Raw genomic sequence first — 27,846 nt, forward strand, 5'->3', positions numbered from 1 at the left:
GTGATCGAGAGGGTAGTTGTTCTTCAACTCCAGGCAATTTTGGGTGACACACACATCCCTGATCCATTTCAAACAGGCTTCAGATCAGGTAATGCGTCTTCAACTGTAGATTGTTCTGACTTGTGTGTTGAATTCTATTACAATTCAACCAAGCCTCTTTCAGAACTATGTGAATAAGATCACCTTATATACTCACACACAGTAAGGAATAGCTGATCACTTTTCTAACATGAAATCTCTAAAGGTTGAGATCTGAGGACCCCAGCTGATCTCCCAACAGTCTGGTGCGTCTGATCCATCAAACTGCAAATGAAAGACTCAGTTGATTTAGTTTGAGAGATTTAAACAAAAGCCCATGGCTGTTTTTTATGCTCATTAGATTAATCCTTTATATCCAAGGAAATTGGGTAGATTTTGTTAATGTGGGATTTGTGTATTGGTCGTGTTTAAATGAAATTTGTGTCTTTCCTGTATTGCATACTGATTGCATCATCCAGAGTGTAACATAGTCTGGAAAGAGTTAATTACTAAGAAGCTGTGATGTCCTTGATGTGTGGCTGGAACCAAGGAGTGTCCAGACACAAGTGTGTGTGCATTGCTGATTGCATCAGTTCAGTTCAGTTCTGAGTTGAGTTGAGTCCTGTCTGCCTGGAGTGTGAGTCAAGTCCTGTGTCTATTGTCTTCAAGTCTGTTTGTCTTGATTATTACTGCTTACAGTAAAACTTGTATATAGTTTTACCATCGCCTCTGATGATGTCTCTTCATTCTGCATTCCACTGATTCCATCCAACTGCTGCTGTGCTGCAAATACTCTGACAGATTTGACTAAAGTGTATGTACAATCATATTGAAAAGAAACCCTTCCTTCAAAGCATATCATCATCATCATCATCATCTCTGATTTCTGAATGGACAGAAATGTTCAAACCTCCAAAGGGGACAGAGATTTAGTTCGGGTGATAATGAGAAGATAATGAACCCTACTGAATCTGCACATAGAAGCAGAAACTTGAAGAAAGGGAGCACCACAAAATTCAGACAAAGGAAAACGAATGGGAAATTAAATAAAATGATGCTGAAAGTGGGATGTAGTACGTAGATAAAAATGACTTGACAACTTGAGTGGCCTTTTGTTGTTTATTTGTTCAGTCACTTTCGACTATTTGTGACCTCATGGACCGGCCCACGCCAGAGCTCCCTGTCGGCTGTCGCCACCCCCATCTCCTTCAAAGTCAAGCCAGTCACTTCAAGGATACCATCCATCCATCTTGCCCTTGGTCAGCCCCCCTTTTCCTTCCATTTTCCACAGCATCATTGTCTTCTCCAAGCTTTCCTGTCTTCTCATTATGTGGCCAAAGCACCACAACTTTGCCTTTAATATCCTTCCCTCCAGTGAGCAGTTGGGCATTATTCCTTGGAGTATGGACTGGTTGGATCTTCTTGTGGTCTAAAGCACCAAGGCCATGAGGTAAAATAGTTGTAGATCATGTCCTACTTACCTCCATTCTTCAGTGTTAAGATCTTGGCACTGTTAACCAATATTAAGCCAGATTTTCCTATTATAGACATATTGTGGAACACAGGTTAAAGCAAATCAACATCTTTGTGCTGGTGCTGGTATATAATAGAAAGAATGAGTGAAAGATCTGTTTTAATAATGAGAGATTTCTACTTCAAATTATTAAAATTTCCCATTGAAATGCTCTTAACTGATTCCAGCCCCCCAAACTCCACCCCCATTTTTGTTATATGTTTTAAAATAAGAAAATGTACTTTATACATAGCAAATAATGTATAAATGCATATTCACATGGAACAATAATAAAGAAAGATCAACTTTAAGATGGTAGAAGCACAAAGTTGTGGCAAAGGAATCACATTTGAGGCAACAAAATGTGTGTTGGCAAAACCTGCACATTCACATGTAATGATTTTTAAAAAAGAAAAATCAGCTTTAAAATGGTAGAAGCACAAAGTTGTGGCAAGAAAGCACAAAACACAAAGTGAAGAGGCAGAAGCATCATTTTCTTCATACTGTACTCATTCCAGCCTCCCTCCCAGTCTTGCTCTTGCTCTATCTCTTCTTGAAGCCAAACACATCGGGAATAAAAACCACACAAAATCAACTAACCCAAAGTTCCTCAAAGCGGACAAGAGCAAAGCGAACAGCAATCTCCCAAAGTGGACAAGATCATAAGGCATAGAGACTGCTTCCTTGAATCCCTATAGCCCTGTACTCTCACGATAGTGCTCCCTCTTAACTCAAAACATTGCTGGTATGTCAAATCAAAACCAGGGCTGAGTGACAGCTTTTAACTCAAAACACTTTTAAGTTGGGATGCTCTTAAATCAAAGTTCCACTGTATAGTATTGCATTTCTTCCATTCTAAGACTCACTTTTTCCTAGATAAACATCTCTAAAAACTGGATGCATTTTAGAGTGGCAAGCATATCTTATATATTTTTAATTGAAATTAGGGTGCATATTACACTTGATGGTGTCTTAGAATTGAAGAAATATGGCTAATATGGAACAATATAGTAAAACATTCCCAACTGTTTTAACTTTCTCCACCTCAAAAGGGAATAATTGCTATCCCCTTGATACTCAAATATCCCCTTGAGTCTTGGTTGTGGAATGCAGATGGCAGAATATTGAATTTTGCTAATGCAAACATATGTGTGGCCAAACTTAAGTGGTTCAAATTCTGTGTCCTAACTATACTGTTGGATAGCTGCTTTAACTTGTACATAACCAAGAGCTAAAAAAAGGATCAGGAATAACAGCAAAGTTTTATATTTTCATATTCAGTATCCTCTGTTTTGTCAGAAGGAAGTTAGAGATAATGGGACCAATCCCAAGTGGTAAAAAAGTAACTTACTAGAAGTTTAAGTTATATACCTTTCCATAAGCCTCTACAGAAGTTTGCCCTGCCTCTAGCCACAAAATTACATTGGGCAAATAGCTTAGAAACCCACTTCTGACTCTTAGAAATGTAGAATATGCAACTTCCAATGGAAAAATATTTGTCATAAGCTCATAGCTGAGACCCAGTATCTGAATTATATCTTTACATGCACATACCTGCACAGCTGTTGAGATAATGTCCACCTTTGATGTTTTTTTTTAAAAGAAGCAGTGACTTTGTACATGCCCTTTTTGGTGATTGATTCCAAGTACAATAAATGGACTGATAAATTTTATGTATCCATGGCGCCTGGATCCATGGGTCCACGGTATTGTCCAATAAAATGTATTCAAGTTAAAGCATAATTTTTGAGCCTCTGTTATCTTCTCTCATTTTTTCAAAGCAGCTAACATGGCCACATTTTCAGATATGTCAATTCATCTTGAAAATCAAAAGCATTAAGTTTTGACACAACAATGATGTATACTTTTGCTCTTAAGTTGTGTCCCTGGACACTGCTAAAGTGCTGAATTGCATATTTTTAGTGTCAGGTTGACTTCCAATATCTGCTTGCCATGTTGCAGCTACACTTGCTTTCTTTCCCAACAATCAAGTGTCTACATTTTGAAATGCCCTGTCGCTTATGACCTGACCTGAAATTGTGGCATACTAGCAAAAGACACTCGGGGGGGGGGGGGGGATTGCATGGGCATAAAGCATCATTTAACACAGCATGTGCATGCTATGATCACCATTAGATCTTTAAAACCAAGGTGTACTTTATGCAAAAAAAAAAAAACAACAACAACAACAACAGTTTGGCAAAGTCCCCAAAATGATGTGCTGCATATGCCAACTTGCTGCTGAGATATGGGTATCAATTGTACTGGTTGTTTTGAATTTTGAGTTGTCTTTTTCTGTGTTCTTCCACTGAATGTTATCACAAAAATGAGTTAGATGTGCAACAAATGGTTGTTGCATAATGTGTGTAGGATGTCAATCACTCAGTAATAACCATCTTTAGACACCTATTTTCTGCTTCCTTTTCATGTAACAGTCATGAATCTGTGCCTAGTGAGTACGTAAGTTTATTTTGTTCAGTTTTCCACCATTGTTATTTTATTTTTAAGAAACTTTTTTCCTACTCCAGAATCGTGTGTCTCTTGTCCCAAGCCTGTTGATAAGTAATATCTATATGTTGCTGTTATTTTAATTACATGAGATTATCAAGTGGATAATTCAAAACACAATGAATATTTAAAATAGAATAATTTGACCTTTTTCTCTTTTTACTCTTTGTGGTTTTCTGCAAAAAAAAATTTTTTTATTGTGTCAGAGCGATTTGCGAACATATTGCAAGTCGCTTCTGGTGTGAGAGAATTGGCCATCTACAGAGACGTTGCCCAAGGATCGCTGGGATGTGTTAGCTGGGAGGCTTCTCTCATGTCCCCGCAAGCTAGTTGACAGACAGGGGCTCACCCTTATCTCAAACCAGCAACCTTCACATCAGCTACCCAACCTTCAGGTCCGCAGTTCAGTCGGCAGAAGGATTTAACCCATTGTGCCACTGCAGAATGCAAAATATAAGGGAGTAAAAATAACAGTTAGAATATATAACTCTTAAGAATGATTGGACTGATCCAGTTTATTGAAGGGCACCTCAATTGAAGGGAGATGTCGACAAGCTGGAAAGAGTCCAGAGGAGGGCAACTAAAATGCTAAAAGGTCTGGAGAACAAGCCCTATGAGGAGCGGCTTAAAGAACTGGGCATGTTTAGCTTGCAGAAGAGAAAGCTGAGAGGAGACATGATAGCCATGTACAAATACGTGAAGCGAAGTCATAGGGAGGAGGGAGCAAGCTTGTTTTCTGCTGCCCTGCAGACTAGGACACGGAACAATGGCTTCAAACTACAAGAAAGGAGATTCCACCTGAACATCAGGAAGAACTTCCTCACTGTGAGAGCTGTTCGGCAGTGGAACTCTCTCCCCTGGACTGTGGTGTAGGCTCCTTCTTTAGAGGCTTTTAAGCAGAGGCTGGATGACCATCTGTCGGGGGTGCTTTGAACGCAATTTCCTGCTACTTGGCAGGGGGTTGACTGAATGGCCCATGAGGTCTCTTCCAACTCTACTATTCTATGATTCTATGATTCTATGAGTTTAACCAGGTTACATTTCTTTATTAAAAAGAAGAAGAAAATGTATGATTTCTTGAGACTTTGCAATACAGGCATGTGATGTGTAGTTTGAATGAAATTGTATGACAGGGGCCCATAGAGGCTGAAGATATCATTCTAAGATTGAAACCTGGATAACTGGAAAAAGCAGATGAAGGAAAAACTACTAAACTGCTGACATGAGCAGAAACAATGATTCCACATGTGGTGGAAAACAACATGTTTACATAATCAAACATGATTCTTTAAGTTAAGGAAGCAAACACAATGCACCTTACTTAGGAAGGAGAATCAACATCAGTTAAGAAGGAAGAAAAACCAAACCAACATCTGTCCGGAACTGTTGGAGTTAGCAAGTTTTAGCTGCAAAACAACCTGTCAATAATTTACAACTTATTGGAACAACAACAGCAAGAAATATGCTATATAAGAGACCTTTTTACTTTACAAAAGTGTGCAGGCTGCAGGAGTGCAGGTTCTGTACATCTGCCACTTTCTCCAAGGGACGGAGAAAGGTGGTGTATTCAGAAGAATGGCAGATTTGCAGGGAACACAATCTGGCCTATGTTTGAATCTATTCTCCAGGAGAAGAAAGAAGAGATGATATTGTATGCATGGAGAATAAATGATGAATGAATGAATGTTGGAGTATATGTGAATGTTTCCCTTTTTTGTTTGTTGTGTAACCAGTGTAGCTATTGTCTGTGTGTCTACCTTCTTTCTCTGTAAAGTGCCTGATACTCTGTCTCACTGTAAATGGAATAAAAGAATCATTTTAATGTTTAAAAAGTATCCATGACAGGTATACACCAGTAGACTAGATATGTTTCAGAGCACTGCTTCTTTAAAAAAAGAATTTGGTATCAAAAGCCAAATGACATAGAAAGAATAACTATAGGTAAACAAAAGAGCAGTTCCACATGTTTCTGCAAACATTTTGTTTAAAACCAACAGTATGCACACACAAAATCAAACAACCAGATCAGGGAAACCTTGCATAAGTAAATACACAAATTTTGAACCTTCTAGAGCAGAACTTTACAGATTACGCATCAAAAGATGTTAGTGTTTTGTCTGTGTGTCATGTGCATGCAATGAGAAACCTCTTATGTCTATGAGAAATAAGCAATAAACCATACTTTTTAAATAAATATAAATGAGTGATTTTCATGAAATGTTGTATTCCCATACAATATTTTATTAGAAATCATGTATATGTCGTTATCTCTTGTAAGGGGTTGTTGTAACCTCCAGTTTGCTAGAAAAACTGAATTACTATGTTGCAAAATTATGCTTATCTAGAAAGTACATCACCAACATGAAATGTTTGGAAAGCTCTCCTTGAAGGTTTTTACAAATATGCACCAAGAGTTTAACCTTTAAACAACAACAACAACAACAACAACAACAACACAAATTTCATTTTCATGATTTCCCTTTTGGTGGCCAAAGTAATAGCTCTATCTTTTCCTAACATGTTTGTCAGCTGTTCCACTTTCTCTTTATTTTGCTGTTCATGAATGCCCAGTAAAAATGCTGTTGTTGTTTAACATGTTCTAGATTGGCACAAAATGCTATGGTGTGTAATCCTAATAGTATGTAATCCTGCTGTTTGCTTATTGTTTCCTATGACACAGTGGTTCTCAATCTGTAGGTCCCCAGGTGTTTTGGCCTACAACCTCCAGAAATCCCAGCCAGTTTACCAGCTGTTAGGATTTCTGGGAGTTGAAGACCAAAAACATTTGGGGACCCCAGGCTGAGAACCACTGCTATAGCAATATTCTACAATCCCCTGTCACAAGTCTATATTGCTCTACCATCTCTTCACCACCAGAGGTGTTAATTGAGGTATCTCTGTGTTTGGTTTATTTTATTTTAGATGTTCTCCCTGAATTTGAAGGCATTGACAAATCAAGTCCAAACTGTGTGGTTGTCGGTGATGCAGCAGACAATTTTTCATACAAAAATCTTAATGATGCCTTCAGAGTTCTCATTGGTCTGGAGAATCCAGTACTGCTGTCTTTAGGAAAAGGGTAAGTTACATCTTTGCAGAGTTCCCAATCAATGAAAATAGAAGCAATACTTGTATTGCGGGAAATTGACCAGCTCTGCTAGCTTCTCATCACTTCACATATTCTCTTTATTTTGGGAAGAATACAAGTTAGTATTAAGCATGTGCTTTTTATGCAAACGATCATATGTTACATTCCTATCATCGCTAGTTAAAATAATCTGGTGATCTCTATCTGAGATTTCTGCCAGTCTGCTACTGAGCACAATTCAAAGTGCTGGCTTTAGCCTATAAAACCCTAAACTGTTCCGGCCCAGCTTACCTGTCCAAATGTATCTCCCTCTATGAACCATCTCAGAGATTAAGATCTTCTTGGCAGGCCCTGCTCTCAGTCCCACCTCCTTCGCTGGCCTATGGAACTATTATATTAGATCAGCTACCTCTCTCCTGGCATTCAGAAGGAAAGTAAAAAATGTGACTGTGGAACCAAGCCTTCATATAGAAATGCAGTGCAATAAATGGATACGGAATATATGAAATGACAACTGGAATGGTTCTGGATTACGACCTTGAACTGTGTGGTTTAAATAATTGTTGTAATGTTTAGATGTTTTAATTCTTTAATTTTAATGTAAATGCTCATTTGAATTGTATGTTGTTTTTATGGCATTGAATTTTTGCCTATATGTAAGGCTGCTCTGAATCCCTCTCAGGATAAGAAGAGAGGGGTATAAATATGGTAAATAAATATCTGGAGAGATGCTTTCATCCATAAAAGGTAAATATAGTACAACTTCCATCACTTTTGATTATCTGCCATATGAACTAGGGATAATGGGAATTGCAACAACGCTTGTGGTTCTGAGGTAGTGGGAAGGTGAAAGGCCATTTTAAAGAGACATCATATCCACAAGACTTGTATCTAAATTCAAACTCCACTATCCTGACTAAACAGAACAAACTACAGCCTTCCAACTGTTCCTTTATCACAACTCCCATCCTCTCTAGTAATGATGTTTGATGATGAGAAATATAGGAGTTGTAGTCCAACATCTGGAGGTCCACGGAAAAATGACATGGAGGACCACAGGCCTTGAGCTTGACACATGTGTCCTATGGCATAATATGTAGTTGGCATAAATCTATAAAAGCTGACTTCAGTGAGATAAATTTTTGCAATAATATGAAGTATGCACTGGCTATGCAATGGATGTTTAAGACTACTTTATTTGAGTTTGTAAAAGTTTCCAAAAGGGAAAGAATCTATCATCGCCTTCTGAGAAAATGTGGTATGGTGTTTCTTGACTTGGAAACAATGCATGTGTGGTAACAGAGAAGTAGCAATATACTTTTTTTTTTGTTCTTATGTGATATCAGCAACATTATATGAAGCATACAAGTGTTAACAACATTCATATCTTCAAACTCACTTTCAAGAAAGATGCATTGTTTGGCCTAAAATTTTAGATTGATCTCTAGAAACCCAGAGCATCAGAGTTAGTGGAGCAGAATGTTCTCCTTTTGAAGATGGAGTGATTTACATTTAGCATCTGTTTTGGGCTGAGAGTGGGAATTGGCTTTGTAATTTCTTCTGTCATGCCACTGTCAGAAAATTAAGCTGTTTACGCTAGACTATAGAAGGTTAATGGCTGTTCTAGCAAAGGTCAAGTGGTCATTTTAAAGAGAGGCTGTGCTGAATAATCGAAAATGGCAGAAGGATAAAGCATAAAATCTTATCTGACTGCTCATACTACACATTTTTGTTCTCTAGCTATCTATCGAGATTTGAAAAGAAAATACTTGCATTATGCTGGTTTTCTCTCTTACAATTTCTTTTAAAAAATAGAAATACTCCAAATAATATTCTGAACACCCATTGAAAAAAAAGCCATTGTTATATTTTATTGCCAAGCATGATTACTTGAAAGTAAATCCCATCTTAGCATTTCCAAAGAGAAGCACTAGAGTTGGTTTGTCAAGCCTAGGCAAGTCACCCTAGATGACTTAATTTTGCATTCCTCATTGGAATCAGTTAATGAAAAACTAATGGTTAGGACTGTTTCAGATATAAGGGGGAAACAAAATATGTGTTAAAGATGTACAGTAGAGTCTCACTTATCCAACACTCGCTTATCCAACGTTCTGGATTATCCAACGCATTTTTGTAGTCAAATGTTTTCAATACATCATGATATTTTGGTACTAAATTCGTAAATACAGTAATTACTACATAGCATTACTGTGTATTGAACTACTTTTTCTTTAAAATTTGTTGTATAACATGATGTTTTGATGCTTAATTTGTAAAATCATAACCTAATTTGATGTTTAATAGGCTTTTTCTTAATCTCTCCTTATTATCCAACATATTCGCTTATCCAACGTTCTGCTGACCCGTTTATGTTGGATAATTGAGACTCTACTGTATATGTTCAGGAGGATGCTTGGGCAATTGTCATCAAACTAGTGAATTCACTTATCTTTTATTTAAAAAATTGACCTGTCCATAGAGATCAATTGGACAAGACAGTGAAAATTAATCACAGAACTTCCCATTTCTTTCAGTTTTTTTAAAAAGCAAAGTTGGTGTCCCAATTTAAAATTGTGTCAGTCCTTTCCAACTTAACCACCCATAGAAAACATAGTGACTAAACATACATTTCTTATAGTCAGACGAATAGTTGCATGCAGAGCATAATTTTTATTAGGAAATTCACATCTTTTTATTAACTGTTGGTCACTGTTTTAGAATAAATGTACTATTATTTATGATTGCAGGCTTAAATTGAGAACAGGGCTCACGGTTACAGCAGGCCAACCAAAAAGGCACAGAACATTTGATTATGAATTGATTTCCGTTTATTTATAAGTAGAGGTAATCTTGGTTTATCTTATTTTCATGTAGGCCTTTGAAATGACAGCTTATACCGAAGGCTGTAAAATAAGTGTGTGCATATATGTGTGCATTACATGTTTTGCTAAGGCATGCTCTCAGGCTATAAATTTCTTTGTGTTTAATTTTGTGTGTGTATATATATATATATAGCGCATATCAAAAGCGCTTGAGACCAATAGTGTTTTGGACTTTTTTATTTTGGAATATTTGTATTTGCATATATGTACATAATGACATTATTATTATGTTTATTTATATCCCACATTTTTTCTCCATAAGGAGACTCAAAGCGGTTAACATTAAAAGCATTACAATACAATTTAAAATATACAAATATTAAAACAGTATTGAACATCATTAGTATTGGATTGCTGTGAGCTTTTTGGGCTGTAGGGCCATGTTCCAGTAGCATTCGCTCTTGATGTTTCGCCTGCATCTATGGCAGGCATCCTCAGATCTTTGTTCTAGACCTCTGAATAAACCTCTGAGGATGCCTGCCATAGATGCAGGTGAAACATCAGGAGAAAATGCTACTGGAATATGGCCATACATCCTGAAATACTCACAGTAACCGAGTGATTCCAGCCATGAAAGCCCTTGACAACATAATTACTATTAAAAACAATTCAGATTAAATCCATAAAAACGTATAAAAACCACAGCATGTCTTTGGAGATGGCATCCAATTCTAAACACAAATTTCAGTGATTTTTATATGCACCTTATACACATAGCCTGAAGGTAATGTTATACACAACATTTTAAATAATTTTGTGCATGAGACAAAGTTATTGCACATTGAATCATCAGAAAGCAAAGATGTCGCACTCTCATCCACTCAATTGGATGAATTTGGATTTTGAAATATTTTGAATTCAGAACTCCACATAAGAGATGCTCAACCAGTATTACTTTCAATAAAAGTTTTTTTTTAAAAAAAAATGGTGGCATGTATAGATATCTTCACATAGGACCCACTTTGAGGTAATTCTTCTGTGCATCTGATATAGTCATTTTTGAAGCCACAGGATGTCAGTATCATGATGTCAGGCTCACAAGTTGAGGAATTTGTGTGACTTACCTAGGTTCATGTACTACAATAGCAGTTTTGGCATTAAAGGAAGAAACTGGTGTCTTGTATCAAAGAGAAACAACTTCCATTTTTGTTTACATTTTAACATTTTCATTTTTAGTCGCTATTATAAAGAAACTGATGGCCTGAAACTCGATGTTGGAGTGTATATGAAAGCATTAGAGGTATGTTATAATTTGAAATAATATGTAGCTTATTATAATATAAAAATTAAACACTGCACTGCACAGCCATATTTGTACTCATATGTATTACTCTTAAGTCACAAATGGCTTAAGGTAAAGGTAAAGGTTTTCCCCTGACATTAAGTCTAGTCGTGTCAGACTGTGGGGGTTGGTGCTCATCTCCATTTCTAAGCTGAAGACCCGGCGTTGTCTGTAGATGCCTCCAAGGTCAGGTGCCCGGCGTGACTGCATGGAGTGCCATTACCTTCCCACCGGAGCAGTACCTATTGATCTACTCACATTTACATGTTTTCAAACTAATAGGTTGGCAGAAGCTGGGGCTAATAACTGGAGCTCATCCCGCACCTGCATTCAAAATAATGACCTTTTGGTCAGCATTTTCAGCAGCTCAGTCGTTTAATCCGCTGCACCACCGGGGGCTCCTTACAAATGGCTTTGGGGTACCTTATACTAGGATATAGATGTGCCTTTGATACATCCCTGAAGATGCTTCAGGCCCCAATTTTCAAAATATTTTAGGATGAGTTTTTTTACTTGCAACCTCCCCCTCCTCAAACGACTCATGAAGTGATGTGAACTGCCACACTAGCATATGACAAAAGCAAAATGCCACCACCAATAGTCCCACAAATCTGTTGAAATCAAAACCAGAAATAATGCAATGTTACTTCCAAATGTCTTGGGTGTGCCCTGCCTCCTCCAGTTGCCCACCTCTGTATTAGAACAAAGTTCAGAACACCTTTGGCCCTCCAGATCCTATTGAACTGGAACTACCATCAGCTCCTATTGCTGCTTGGGGATAATGAAAATTGTACCCTAACAATCCCTGGTGCCCTCATGTTTCCAGCTCCTGTGATAGAAACTGAAGATCTAGAAACTGAAGGCAGGAAGAAGCTATACTAGGTTCTATAGAAAAATGCCCAGTTGCTTTATTTCAAATTTGCTTTGACTTTTTAAGAAACACACATTGTTTCTTTAAAAGCTTTTGGAATTTGCTTGCTTGCACAGCCAGTGGCCTTGGTGGTCAATAGACTCTGGGAGTTGTAAACCAACTCTTCTTTTGTTACCCTGCAAACTGAAAGTTTTAAAATGCAAAGAATGAGGCAAACAGTAAAGATCCAGTGTCATCATTTATGAAATTGTGATGGTTTCTAGAGCAGAGTCATGGCCCTACAAGAAACCCATTGTCATGGCCATGTATCTCTCTTCTTTCTTATTTAAGAGTTTGCAGAGGCTTCAAAATTTGGAAGACTACAAACAAGGACGAAAACTGGTGATCCATAGAGTTGGACCCTGATACCGTTTCATCTGTTTCTTTCGTGTTTTCCTACCGTTCCGTCCATTTGGATGGCATGGAATGGTACAACCCCCTCTGGAACAGAAAGAGCAGTGAAACAAAAAAAAGGGGGGGGGGGAGGATGGTAGCCATTTGGCCAGCTGATTTTTGACATGCTGGCTGTAGGCCCTGGCTAGCAGGGCTTACAGCTGAGTGCCAGGCGCTCGGCACTCTTAGGACCGGCAGGCAGGGCCTACAGCTGAGCGCTCGACATTCGTAGGCCCAAGTGCCAAGTGCTCAATGTTCGTAGGCCTAGCAGACAAGGCTTACAGTTGAGCACCAAGTGCTCATTGTTCGTAGACCTAGCAGGCAAGGCCTACAGTTGAGCACCAATGTTTGTAGGCCTGGTAGGCAGGGCCTACAGCCAAGATTTCAATGCTCGTAGGCCTGGCTTGCAGAGCTTACAGCCGAGTGCTTGACGCTTGTAGGCCTGGCATGCAGAACCTCTGAGCTCAATGCTCAGAAGCCCGGCAGGCAGGGTCTACAGCTGATCGCCGGGCCCACTCAGATGTAGACCCGGGCTGGCAGGGCCTAAAGGCCCTGGCAAGCACTGGTGTTTTGCTGAACAAGGTCCGAAAATCTTCATTTTTTTCAGACCTTGGGTGGAAAAGCTCATTTGTATAGCTGCCCGTTTTCGGAAGCGGCGGACAGCAATAGAAACTGGGCCATATGAATGGGACAAACTGAAACAGGTAGTGATTCCATACAAATGCATGAGATTAGTGATTTTTTCCATAAGGTTGTAAGCTCACATGTGAACTGTGGTGTTAGTTCAAAAAGGAAGATATTAAAGTTGAGTCTTGCATTGGAAGACATAAGATATTCACAGAGGGATGTTTTTTTTCTAGAATAAAAAAAACATAGCTGTAGCAGATCACTACAGGTTTTTCAATCAGATCACTACAGGTTTTTCAAAAACAAAGACATTTTGATGTTTGTGACTCACTTCTCAGTTCATAAATTGTTCAGACACATATGTTGCATGAGATGCAAAGTTAATTTCTCTTCTCTTCTAGTACGCCTGCGATATTCAAGCAGAAGTGGTAGGAAAGCCAGCCAAAATGTTCTTCCAGTCAGCCTTGACAGAAATGGGCATTGAACCTCACCAGGTAAGATTTCTCTACAAGCATTATAATTATTAATTCCAGCCATCCTCCTAGGGGCTGAAGAGGCAAATACATGTACATAGTCTATTCAAGGCATGGGAAAACTTCGGCCCTCCAGGTATTTTGGACTTCAGCTTCCACAATTCCTAACAGCCAGAAGGCTGTTAGGAATTGTGGAAGTTGGAGTCCAAAACATCTGTAAGGGCAGAGTTTGCCCATGCCTGGCCTATCCTCTCAAGCAATGCAGTATACAAGTTGTGAATTCACAAAAGATGTCTGCACCCCTTCTGTAGAAAGAAGAAGGGCAAGAATTTGCACAGGCATCTAACTCTCACAAACAGGACCTTTAAAATGTTGGGTCTTGGTTATTGCTGAGATGAATTCATAATTAACAGGACAGTGATGGCCTTTTCCATTCTTTGATGCTCTGCTGTGGTTTAAAACACAAGAAATCAGATTTATTGAGGCGCAACTGAATCATGCCAGATAAGTAAAAGGAATATTGCACATACACAGCACCCCATTTAAACTGCTACATGTTCATTTTTGCTATACCTGTGAAATAGTAGTTCGAATTAGGAATCTTGTATATGATAGTACGGTTAAAGAGAGCAGATTCAAATGAGATATTGGACACTTGTAACTCTGCATGGATGAATTTTTGTTGGTCCCAAGGCTTCAAAAGTTAGAACATATGAATTTGGAGAGAGTATCTAATGACAGAGTGCATCTCTTTAATAAGATTCATTGTGGTATGCAAAACAGCAAGACAAGCTAAGAGCCGAGGTTGGCTTGAACAATACATTCATCCAAGGCTAGTGAATCAATTTCATATTAGTCTTTAGGGACCAGGTTGGCTAAACAGTGAGAGAGTCTACTACACCACTCCATAGTGGTGGTGGTTGGAAAATGCTTTCTATGCAAGCGACCACAAAATGAATATGGGTGGAAAGACACAGTTGGAAATATTTCAGTGATTGTTTATTGTATAGATGTCAGTGGCATCTAGCTGGGATAATGAATCATATTTCTGAGGCACATTTTTATCCTTTATGGCACCAGAATCTAAGCTGAGAATGAAGTATTCATAAAGTTTGGAACTAGGATCAGGTCTCCTAAGATTTCTGGGTTACAGAAATGTTACACTAAAAATGTGTTACACTAAAATTACTATTGATTATAGAATGAATACATGTTCACATGAAAGGAATATGAATTATAAGATAGTAATTCCATCCTGTGGTATGGATGGTATAAAAATAAACGCAGCACATGTTGGCACCTGGAAATGACATTGTTTCATGGTTTGTTTGCTTTGATTATAGAATACAGGCATTGAAAAAACATAGTAAGTCACTTGAACTCAAATGTATGTTTGAAGACTGAACCTTGGAGGAGAAAATGAAGGCAAGGCATTGCCATCCCAAACAAGATTTCTGCCCCACTCAATGAAATTTTGTTTCACTCTCTGAATTTCTAGAATTGCAGTTACTTCTGTTTATTTATTTATTTCATGTCAAAAATATCACATAAATAAATAAGTATAAAACTGATAAAATAAAGGGAGCACAAGCAGCTAAATAATTTTAGACCAAAAACAGGCAACAGTGACCGCATTGTCTATAGCTTTAAACAGTTCTTCCTCTGTGCATGAGGCAGGGTATTGTGGGCAAGCATAAGGTGCAGAGTTGTTTGTTCTGCTCCACAGTCACACAAGGTGAAGGATTCTTCTAGCTAGTGCCATTTTGCCAGGTTGTCTTTTGATCTGCCCCACTCCACTTCTGAGTCTGTTCAGCGACTTCCAAATTCCTCATTCTTGTGGGGGGCATCCAGTTGGCATATCCTTATTTTTCTGCTCACAGGGATATTCTTGCTGTTGCTGGAGGAACAGAGGAGTGGTAGTCCTCATGAAACTTTTCCTTGATTTGAGTCTACTGGGAGGAGGCTGATAGCTATGCAGTTGATGGCTTTCACAGTGTTCAACTTTATTTCTCTCACAGTTAGCAGCAACTTCCCGTCGCACATCGGAGGGACAATGCCAGCTAGCTTATAAAGTCTATAAGCAGATGTAGGTTTAAGACATCCCATGATTATTCTACATGTTTCATTTAATGCTATATTCACTTGCTTTGTGTGGGCAGATTTATGCCATCAAACCATTAAACTATAATACAGTTAAAGTGTCACAGTTTAATAGCATTTTGGGTTAAAGAGTCATCGCTCGGCCCTCATTTGGCTTTGACATACAAGCAGTGTTTTAAGCTAAGAGCTCATCATGGTACAAATTAAACTCTTGAGTCAAGGTATCACTTTACCTCAACAGCTGGGAGGAACTTATTTCAATAAACTGACTTTTGAAGTTTATACCCAGTTCCTGTGTAGACCAAACCTTGCATTTTCCATAGTTTTTCATGATTTCTTTATCTTATTTTGGAATGATTGGATACAAATTGGCAAGATCTATATCTTCTTGATTTTTATGTATTCTGTGAGTTTGTAGCACTTACATTTCTCTACAACTGTGGACTGACCAAATCCAAAAATAACATATAAAACAGCTCTGTTTTTAAGCAAAGCAATAAGTGTGAGAACCACATATGTGGGGCTGATCGGGGTAAATTGTAGGGGTGATACGGAAACGTGATGTATATATTCAATTTTATCATATTTATTTACTGTATTGTTATAAGTGTTTTATTTAACTTACTATATGGAGTGTAATCATGTTTTTTAATCAAGCCTTTTTGTTTGGTTTGGTATTGTGATATGGCCTAAGGGCGAATCAGTACATTTACTACAACTGTGGACCAGCATATATGTATGTATATATATGTATATGTGTGCATTTATATGTGTGTATGAATTCTTCCTTTCAAATAGAAGTCTAGATGTCTTTTTTGTATTTCTTGGCATAAGAAATACTTCTTTTTTATATACGTCTAGTCTTTCCAACCTTGTTTTTTGAATCATATCATTATCTCTGATTTTCCAAGGTGGTACTCCTCAAAATGGTGCTTAGTCTGATATAAAATTAGTTCCTGTTTATTACTTAGTTATTTGTAAACCGTTTTCCTGATCTTTCCTCCTGGTTATCTTGCGGTTCAGTTCTGTGTTTCACTTTCTTTAATCTTCCTTCACAAGTCAATCCCTCCGCATTCTGAGTTGTTTTCGCCACTCTTCTCCAAGCTCCTTCCAATTTGTTACTATCTCTCTAGTATGAAATAATCAGAACTGAACACAGCCACCCACTTTTATTAATCCAGTAATCTCAGTTGGAAGGGCCTGATGGAACCCAAAATGGCAACAACTCTTAAATACAGACATAAAAAATATATTGATGAACTGTGCCAGGATTTTGAGAAAAGAGTTCAGTGGACACCAGCCCAGTTGCTTCAAAGGCAAAAAGAACAGAAACTACATAGCAAACAGAAAGCTTTGACTTAGGCTTTTAGAATACGAGATATAAGATACCTTTTCTGCTACTTTAGTGATGGGATTTCCACTGAATTACAAAGATTCATTCTTGCTCTCTTTGCTTTGCAAGACCCAGGGCCCTTCAACACAGCCATATAACTCAGAATATCAAGTCAGATAATCCACAATATATGCTTTCAACTGGATTATCTGAGTCCACACTGCCATATAATCCAGTTCAATGTGGATTTTACACAGTTGTGTGGAAGCGGCCCCAGGCCCCTTCTACACGGCCATATAATCCACATTATCTGCTTTGAACTAGAATATCTGAGTCTACATTGCTATATAATCCTGTTCAAAGCAGATAATGTGGATTTTATACAGCTGTGTAGAGGGGACCCCAGATGTTCACCATTCCATAGTATTGTGCCAAAATTTTATTTCACTGTCTTTTACTCAACACAAAGTTTCAAAATTAATTTAACATGGATTCTTAGTAAGGAAGAGGTTAATTCAATGACATTAACAGCTGAGAAGGCAGAAATTTAGGTTTCTTAGGCCTACAGTTGTAAATGGAGTTTAAAACTGAGGTAGATTTTATGCAGATAGGTCTTAACATGGCTGAGGATTGAGCTTTTCAAGTTTCCCATTGTAGCCAATGGGCTGAATATTTGCTGAATGAAAATGGCAAACCCCCTCCCCATTCGAGTAACTTTCCAATAACAGACTGAGGGGTCAGCTGACAATGGACTCAAAATGGCATGCCTTTTGGCCGAATTGCACACCTCTAATACCAACGTGGAGCCCCCGGTTGCGCAGTGTATTAAAGTGCTAAGCTGATGAACTTGCAGACCGAAAGGTTGCAGGTTCGAGTCCAGGGAACGGAATGAGTGCCCGCTGTTAGCTCCAGCTCCTGCCAACCTAGCAGTTCGAAAACATGCAAATGTGAGTAGATCAGTAGGTACCGCTCAGGCAGGAAGGTAATAGCACTCTATGCAGTCATGCCAGCCACTTGACCTTGGAGGTTTCTATGGACAACACCGGCTCTTTGGCTTAGAAATGGAGATGAGAACCAACCCCCATAGTCGGACACGACTGGACTTAATGTCAGGGGAAAACTTTACCTTTACCTTTAATAACCAACGTGTCAAAACACTTGAGAGTATTCGATATATGTCTAGCGTTTTACCATTTTTTGGAGGTGATATTTGTCACATAGAGATTTGTCTATCACTTAGGTCCCCTAAAGCACTAAACAGTTCTGGCCCAGTTTACCTGACTGAATGTATCTCTCTCTATGACCCACCTTGGAGGTTAAGATTGTCGGGGAGGCCCTGCTCTCGGTCCCACTACCCTCGCAAGCGCGACTGGTGTGGATGAGAGACAGGGCCTTCTCAGTGGTAGCCCCTTGCATATAGAACTCCCTTCCCAATGAAATCAGCACAGCCCCCTCCACCCTGTCTTTTAGGGAAAAACTTAAGGCATGGTTGTGGGACGGAGCATTTGAGCAATAATTATAGCAGTGCAATAATTGAGAACTTTTGAAAGTGCTAACTAATGGACTGATTCTGGACTATGATTTTGAGCTTGCATGATTTTAATTGCTGTTTTAATAATTTATGTTTTACTGTTTGATCTTAATTGCAATTGTTATTTTTGGAATTTGTATGTCGGGCATCGAATTGCTGCCAGTTGTGAGGCCGCCCTGAGTCCCCTTCGTGATCAAAAGGGCAGAATATAGGTATCAGAAATAAATATATGATAAATAAATAGTGATGGCTTAAAGATACAGTCTTATTTTTTTCTATTTGGGGAAAATACCTGGTAGTTCTTTCTGGTATTTGGAGTTCTCTAGCTGTGTCTTTATGTGAGGCTTAGGCTATGCCTGCCTAGCATAATGACATAAGGGTGTCATTATGACTTTGATCTCATAAAATGTTCAGGTCCATTTATGTATTGCACTTAAATATAAAATTAACTGCATCATTAAATCACTGTAAATTCCCATCTGTGCTTGATAAAGCACATTACAGTCTTCTGCTGTCTTCATTCTGCCACTGTAACTTCTTAAATTGTCTGGCTGCAGAACAGCTTGACAGTTGCCAAAGTTAGAATTTTTTTGGAGTTGTTTTAATCAATAAAGTTATCACCAGTCATTTCCCTTGATAACCACCCTGTAAAAAGAGCCCAACGTTGCTTGCTGCAACTGAGATGCTTTCAGCCTGCTCTTCAAATAGAAGGTCCTTCCCAAAGTCCAATTTTCATTTTAGCCTTTCCACAATTGCCCAGGCGGAATAAAACAGATTACTGGTATTACTTTAATAGATAAAAAATTTAAACTTCCTAGCGGTAACTACCCCCTTCTTATGATTCAGTAATATGACAAAGAATAACACATCTTTTAAGGTGACTGAAATAGCCTAATTCGTATTTTTAAGGTTGTTGTAAAGTGGGTGATTTTTACTGCTTTACGATAAAACCTAAATAATGCTAAGGTTCCAGTAGTTTAATGCCATCATAAAAACAGTCGATCTGTTGCAAATTGTCCAGTTCTAAGGGGAGTTACAGTGGTTCACACAAGAGTGCATAAACTACTAGTTGTTGTAGATTCAATTTTGACAGTGCCAAATACAGGTATGAAATGGTACACAGGAATATATTCTTCATGCCATACATGAGGTAGCTTTCTCACCCTCTTCCAATGTCATGTTATTACACTATCAAAGCAAAAAATATTGTTTGTTTGATCCAAGCCCCACTGTTTGCTACAACACATCCTGGTAGTTCAAAAACAAAAGCAGTCCTCAGATTTGTAACCTGTTGAACTCAGGCTGAGAGACAGAGTCTTGTTCAAGGCCAGGAACACATCCTGGTCCACTTTCTTTGAACCTGTTACTTGTGCTCTTCCACCATATTTATAACTGCCCGACATCATCAGATAAGGCCTACCCAGAGTTCTATGCACAAATTCTTATCCTCTGAATTTCCAGTAATTATTACTACTCAGGTTCTAATTTGCTGCTGATGTTGTTTTATGCTGTTTTATGTGGTTATAATGTTTTGATTTCGCTGGTTGTGTTTGAATCCATGTTGATTGGACTTGTCTTCATGTGAGCCACCCCGAGTCCCCATGGGGAGATGGAGGAAGGATACAGAAATAAAGTTGTTGTTGTTGTTAATATTGTTGTTGTTGTTGTTGTTGTTATTGACACAACGACATAATATGACAAAGCAAACAAGATAGATATGCTGGATTTCATATCACAAAATCAAAAGTCGAACACTTCCCAAGCGTTTAGGACTGTGTGATGTATTTTCGGATGATGCACGCAGATCCCAGTAAGGTGGCCTTTTGCAGTTGGCAGATCGTAAATTTGTCAATGTCTATTGTTTCCAAATGCCGGCTGAGATCTTTTGGCATGGCACCCAATGTGCCCATCACCACCAGGACCACCTGTACTGGTTTCTGCCAGAGTCCTTGAAGTTCAATCTTGAGGACCTGATAGCGGCTGAGTTTTTCCTTTTGTTTTTCATCAATTCGACTGTCACCTGGTATGGCGACATCAATAATACAAACCTTTTTCTTTTCCACAACTGTGATGTCTGGTGTGTTGTGTTCCAGAACCTTGTCAGAACCTTCGAAAGTACCACAGTATCTTTGCATGTATTATTATTATTATTATTATTATTATTATTATTATTATTATTATTATTATTGTATCCTGAGCTCTTGGTCATCATTCTCATGTTAGCAGAGGCAACTGTTGAGAACCGTTTTTCCCCAGATCAACTGGATATATGATGTTCATTTCTTGCCTGGAAAACAAGGATATATACATGGGAATCTTATCATTCCTATTGTTTCAAGGCACATGCCTATATGTGGTTTAGGCTATGTACAATCAAACCCATTGAGTTCAATATGGTTTAGTTTTGAGTAGACATGTGTAGGAGTGCCTTTCTGTAATACACAGGGGTTTTTTCTTGATCCCTCTCTATGTGATTTAGTTGAAAACGGACAATGTTTCCTGCTGTGTGCAGCCCATTCTAAATCTTTCCATGGGAGCTGTAGTCAATTTAATGTTGTTTCCTTTCACTAATTGCACGAGACAACTGTGCTCAGGGTGCAAAACGTGAGGACAGACTGGGGATCTTTTAATTCTGGCCTTCAACGGGTGTGTGACCTTTTAGTTTTATCTTTTTCTCCCTTCCCTCCCTCCCTTTCTCCTTTCCCCCCTCTGCTCACTATATTGCAGTAAGAGAGGAAGTTAAACCTAGGTTTGACAGGTAGAGTTTTTTATTTCCCTTGACAGTGCACCTCTTGACCTCTATCTTCTTGCCAATGATTTTTTAAATCCTAAATGATTTGGGAATAATTGCTCCTCCTTTAGTGATTATTGCCCTTCACCGATAGTAAATCTGTGAAATCCCAGGGGCTTGGAGTACATTTTTGTACGCGTATGCCACAAGCTGGCCTGGATAGGCACTGCTGCTCATGTGCAGCTGCACTTGCAATGTGGAGGGTCTTCTTGCATTAAAACTTCGGCACAGACAAAATGAAATACTTCACCAGTAATCAAGCATCCCAGTTAAGTGGTAGCATAAGAGATTTGATTCTTAAATGCCCCGTTTTACAGAAATTTGCCATGGAACTCTTATAAACAATAGGAAAAACCGTGTTTCCTAGGATTGCAAATAAAAGCCCGGAACATTACTTGTTGTTGCGTGTTGAGCGTTGATTTGTTTCCATAACGTATTCCATTATAAAACTGTATCTTTGTTATCTTTTTGTTATTTTTTAAAAAAACCTTAAGATTGATAAGAGAATGGTATGAGACGTGGGAAAAATATTGTCACAGTGACGAAAAGTAACCAAGTAATACTACATACAGTTAGAGTCTCACTTATCCAACGTAAACGGGCCGGCAGAACGTTGGATAAGCGAATATGTTGGATAATAAGGAAAGATTAAGGAAAAGCCTATTAAACAATTTTACAAATTAAGCATCACAACATCATGTTATACAACAAATTTGATAGAAAAAGTAGTTCAATATGCAGTAATGCTATGTAGTAATTACTGTATTTACGAATTTATCACCAAAATATCACGATGTATTGAAAACATTGACTACAAAAATGCGTTGGATAATCCAGAATGTTGGATAAGTGAGTGTTGGATAAGTGAGACTCTACTGTACTACCACAAGAAGGCAGATTTGTGCACATTTGATATGATACTTTGGAAATTTAATGTTGTTAGACTTTTATTGCACTTAAAATATATTAAATACGTTATTTGTAAGTCATTGACTGGGATCTTGTCAGTAAAGTAAGCAAGCACAAACCTAACTTATGTGTTGTCAAAAGCTGTCATGGCCAGAATCACTGGGTTGTATGGGAAGCTAGAGCTGACAGACGGGAGCTCACCCCATCGCGCGGATTAGAACCGCCAACCTTCAGGTCAGCAGTTCAGCCAACACAAAGGTTTAACCCATTGCAACACCGCAGCAAAGGTCACGAAGAGTCGGAAACGACTATGCGATTGAGCAGCAGCAGCAACACCGCAGCTCCTAGTACCCAGACAAACCTGTCTTCTTTGTTTATCATAGGTTTTTCCATCCAGCAACTATCCATATTCAAGGAGTATAGTGAAACTCTTCAAGGTTTTTGTTTGTTTTTAGCCTGACTTGGTTGGAAAAGCTTGCTAAACTTGAACGACTTGCTTTCAGTACTAAATGCGATCAGAAAAAAATTCAGCTGTTTTTCAACTGGCTGTGCAAAACGTAGAGCACCAACAGAAACATGTTGCCAAGTCAATACATTTTCTATTACCCCAAATCCCATTGCTCCAAATCTTTCCCCATTTCCACATTATGCTGATAATTGATTCTTGCTGTATGGCGAACAACATTACTCTGTTCGGTGATGACGGAAAGCACATAACTCTACAAAAGAAGATTGGCTGTTTGGTATGAAACGGGAACAAGAATACTTTGCAATAAACAGGGCTGACTCGAGCTATTATTTTCTGACAAGGCAAGTAAGATGTGCACAATCTAACTGACCATTGGTACTTGACCATTTCTTTAATACTCATAGTGGGGACAACACCCACTACTGGACCTGAGGACAGCCTCATGTGTGGGACACAGGGTACAATGTGTGACATACGGTAGTTGCTTCTCACAATATTTTGATGCTGCCTTGTAAGACAACTGCTTCACATTGCCTTATAGTTGTGCTATCTCTGAGAATGAATCTACAACATTGAGCCTGTTAGATTTTGAAAGACGTAATGGTAACATTTTGAAATAGCAACATGCCTATGGAATTGGGTTAAAAACACTAAATTCCTCTCATGTGTCAAAAAAGTCTCCTACATATTTTAAGGATTCCAAGATGACACTTTGGTTCCCATATATTTTAAACACTATATTTTCTGTTTTACCGTTCTGATTGTTAAACTAAAGCACAATAAATGTCTCTTCGGATGCCTTTCATATTGCCTCTATGTCTAGTGCTTTGGCTATAGAGTCCTTGTAGGTGGATGCTGAATTATATCCCAGGTACGTTAACTTTTAATCAATACGGTGACAATATTATCTTGTTTAATTTGTATGATGGTGGTATTAAACATCAAAACAGGCAGTTTATTATGTCAAGGAAGATGAAATAGGACAGGAATCAAATGCACTTGACATCAATTCTGTCTGTATTTCATTGCTGTGACAGGCCATCATGATTGGAGATGATATTGTACACGACGTAGGAGGTGCCCAACAATGCGGCATGAAAGCTCTACAAGTACGGACTGGAAAATACAGGTCAGTGGACGTTCAATGTACCTTAATGCCTTGTACAACTGCTGATGGCAATAACAGAATGTAACACAGTTTGTGATTTTATGTGTCTGTTTTTCTCCATAGTCTTTTCCTCTATGATTCTACAGAATGGTTACAATATGTGGCTTCATAATGAGAGGAAAGGAGTTTTGCCATTTTGTAAAATACCGTTTTGGAATGCATTTTGTCTGTGTTTTATTTCTAGCTTTATTTATGTCCTAAGCTTCTTCCAAAAGTGGGACTCTGTGAAGCTCACAGTAGGTGCAAGTATTAATAATAATTACGATAGAATAAAATATAATGGTAAAATGTAAATGACTTAAACATGGTTTTAAACAACACTGGTAAAAGAGAAATACAATTTACCCACTAAAATATAAATTTCTTAGTAACTATCATGGATAGCAAAGAGAAGGCTCAACTTCACAGGTCCTCTAGATTAGCAGAGAGAGAAAATCTAGCAATAGGTAACAGAGAATTTAATATATAAAGAGCTCAAGTGTGGCACCTTGTTGCTGGCACTTGGAGCTGTGACCTTGGGCTGTTGCTTATCTTGGATTCATGGTATCTGGACTTACTCTTAGACTGTGGCTTTGGGATTTTGGATTGACCTTGGATTCTAAACTCTCTTGGATTCAGCTTTGGATGTTGGAACAGACTATCAGTTTCTCTGGTGTGTTATCTTGCCGTTGTTGCCTCTCACCTGGACTACTTGGCTTGAACCCAAATCATTTATTTACTCCCCACTTATAAACGGGGTCAAGGTTTGTGACAGTTACTAGTAGTGATGTGCGCGGTATTTGTTTTATCTGTTTCATTTGTCTATTCGTTTAGTATCGTCCATCCGGACAAAACAAAAGGCGACACGAAAGAGAATGCTGTACGGTCACCATGCTTGCTTTCATTTTCCTTTTGTTTCGGGCTGCGTAACAATAAGCAGGTACTGACTGAGGGCTGCTTTCCCATTACAGCTGATGTGTACCAATGGGTGGTAATAATAATATCAATATTAATAACAATAGTCACTCCTGGACCCTAAGCTGGGTCTGAGAGAGGGCTGCTTCCCCATGACAGCTGATGTGTGCCAATGGGTGTTAATAATAATATTATTAATAATAATAACAATAGTACTCTGGGGAAGACCTGAACGTTTTAAAAGTTGGTGGGCTAAAAGTGGTCGAAATGCCCTTTGTGTGTGTTGATTTTCACATCTCTAGCCCAAAAGCCGAGCCAGGGGGGCGGGGGTTGAGCCTCGGAAGCCTTCCCATTGCCGCCAATGGTCCGAAAATTTTCATTTCTTCGTAAGCGAGACAAAAATTCTATTCGTATAGGCACCCCGTTTTTGGAAACGGGGACAAATACAAAATGAATGAAACTAAACAAAATGAACAGCAATTCTATATAAATGCACACCACTAGAACTAGTCATTTGCCAAACCATGTCCAGAACATGAACAACTGGTTAATGCTCTGGATAGTTAATACAGTAGAGTCTCACTTATCCAACACTCGCTTATCCAACGTTCTGGATTATCCAACGCATTTTTGTAGTCAATGTTTTCAATATATCATGATATTTTGGTGCTAAATTCGTAAATACAGTAATTACTACATAGCATTACTGTATATTGAACTACTTTTTCTGTCAAATTTGTTGTATAACATGATGTTTTGGTGCTTAATTTGTAAAATCATAATCTGATTTGATGTTTAATAGGTTTTTCCTTAATCTCTCCTTATTATCCAACATATTCGCTTATCCAACGTTCTGCTGGCCCGTTTATGTTGGATAAGTGAGACTCTACTGTAGTTGCTTTCTTAGAGGGCAGTCAGTCTTGGAAAGCCTACTTGAATCAAAAGATATAGTCTGCTAATTGAAGGACAATGGGAAGCCCAGAATTCATTTTGAAATAAAAAGGATTTTTTTGCAGTGTCCATCTCTGTCCCATCAGCCTTACAGGTGGGAAGAAAGGAGAAGGATTCCTTGGTGGTTGATCCTAGGCTCCTGGAAATTTAGACTGACACCTTCTGTGCTATCTTGAGGACTAATTGCTCACAAGGAAAGGGGTTTTCAGAATGTACTATATTGTTTTATCTTCAATGACTGGGTTTTAACTTCTTCTAATATGAGTTGACCTTTTTATAAAAAAACCCAACAACACTTTTTTACCATATGTAAGTTACTTAACCTAAGTTACTTGCCTGGAGGCAGGTCATAAATAAAGATGGTGCTCTAATATGAAGGTGATTTCCCTCCATATTTTCTTCCCCTCTTCCTCCACCTGTTCTTCCTTTTTCTTCTGGAGGCCCATGCTATGAACTGGTAGAACTGCTTGTTTGGCTGCCAGAAAGCCTATAATTGCCCTCTGGCCTTGAGGAAGCGTATGTGATATATTAGCACCTTTATGTGCTGTAGGAGGTGGGTGTGCATTCAGACCTTTTCCAAACCTTTCATAAACTTTGGTGGATGCGTCATGGGGATTGTTAAGATGAATGAGCATAATCAAGACTCAATAAAGCTTTCATGCCTCCCTCAGCATTTTATGGACCAGAAAATTATTTTATATACCTTTTAATAACTGGGGGGGGGGGGGTGGTTAATTTAATTATTAGCCTTATAATCCATTCTTCCCACAAAGCCAATTCTGGCTAAAATTTCTAAAATGAAGCATTCTTTCATTATTACTTCAAACCTTACAATATATCTTAGTTACTTTTCTTTTGTTGTTGCATGCCTTCAAGTCATTTATGACTTATAGCCAGCCAAAGGTGATCTATCACATATTTTACTTCTTCGGGGGTTGAGGGTGCCTTTGTCTTCCTCTAAGGTTTGAAAGAGCATGACTTGCCCAAGATCACCCAGTGGGTTTTTCTGGTTGAGCAAGGATTCAAACCCTGGTCTGTAGAGTTGTAGTCCAATGTTCAAACCACTAACATGTTGCATGATTAACCATAATACTATGTAACACCATTTTTGTTTCTGAGTTATACATGTCATTATCTAATTAATTCTATCATAAAACATGGGAAAAGTTTATTAAACTGCAAAAACTTTGTTTTTGTGGGACATCCTGCAGCACATTTTGCTATAGTTTTTCAATGAGTATCTCAGACTCATTGTCTCGGCCAATTCAACATAGTTTGTGGCAGCCACAAAAATGAAGTTTCTGGAGTATAATAACTACTCTCAAAGTATTTACTGCACAGCTAAATAGGAATAACACTTTCAAACCAGGAACAAAAAAGTTTTCAAATTTTGTTACATAATGTAATGGGATAGTTCAAAAGAGGTCTTTTTTCTGAATAAAGCCAATACACTGCAAAGAAATGGAACGCTTCTACACAATAATACCCCTCACACAATTTTGTTTTTCTACCAAGCACAGACTATCTTCCATATTTCTCTTGGATGATTTGTGAACTGCCTTATGGAATATGTAGATGTAGCAGCTTATATTTTTGAGTGTTCATTGCTGGATGTAGATGTGTGTGCACTTAAAGATTTGCAATGTTCAACCCATCTAAAACCTAGAATATTATCATATGTTGGTTTCCTGGTGTCCAAGCAAATTTAACAGGAAGATATCTATAGGTTCTGGAAGTAGGGCATGTATGTTTCAAGGTAGTGATTCAGCATGGCAACTGTGAGTTGTAGTGGTTGGATTAAGACTTGGGAGTTACATATTTTGATTCCCCATTGAAACATAAAGCTCACTGAGTGATCTCCTTATACACTGCCATATAATGCAGATTATCAAAACAGATAATCCATATTATCTGCTTTGAACTGGTTTATATGAAACTACACTGCCATATAATCCAGTTCAAAGCAGATAATATGGATTTTATATGTCTTTCCTCTATAAAACTCAAGT

General features: G+C 38.3%; 1 protein-coding gene across 3 annotated transcripts in view; it reads left to right on the top strand.

The window, feature by feature from the left end:
* lhpp (phospholysine phosphohistidine inorganic pyrophosphate phosphatase) overlaps positions 1-27,846 on the top strand; it is a 246,067-nt gene that overhangs the window by 34,690 nt on the left and 183,531 nt on the right. For 2 of the 3 annotated variants that reach the window (XM_016992218.2, XM_003218586.4), the window contains exons 3-6: positions 6,962-7,115; positions 11,183-11,246; positions 13,620-13,712; positions 23,862-23,953. In XM_016992218.2, the coding sequence (XP_016847707.2) occupies positions 6,962-7,115; positions 11,183-11,246; positions 13,620-13,712; positions 23,862-23,953 (403 nt within the window). Of the gene's footprint in view, positions 1-6,961; positions 7,116-11,182; positions 11,247-13,619; positions 13,713-23,861; positions 23,954-24,805; positions 25,026-27,846 lie in introns of those variants that run through there. The other variant, XM_062976045.1, reaches the window with a different exon arrangement.

The sequence above is a fragment of the Anolis carolinensis genome, chromosome 3, assembly GCF_035594765.1.
Source record: "Anolis carolinensis isolate JA03-04 chromosome 3, rAnoCar3.1.pri, whole genome shotgun sequence".
Taxonomy (NCBI): domain Eukaryota; kingdom Metazoa; phylum Chordata; class Lepidosauria; order Squamata; family Dactyloidae; genus Anolis; species Anolis carolinensis.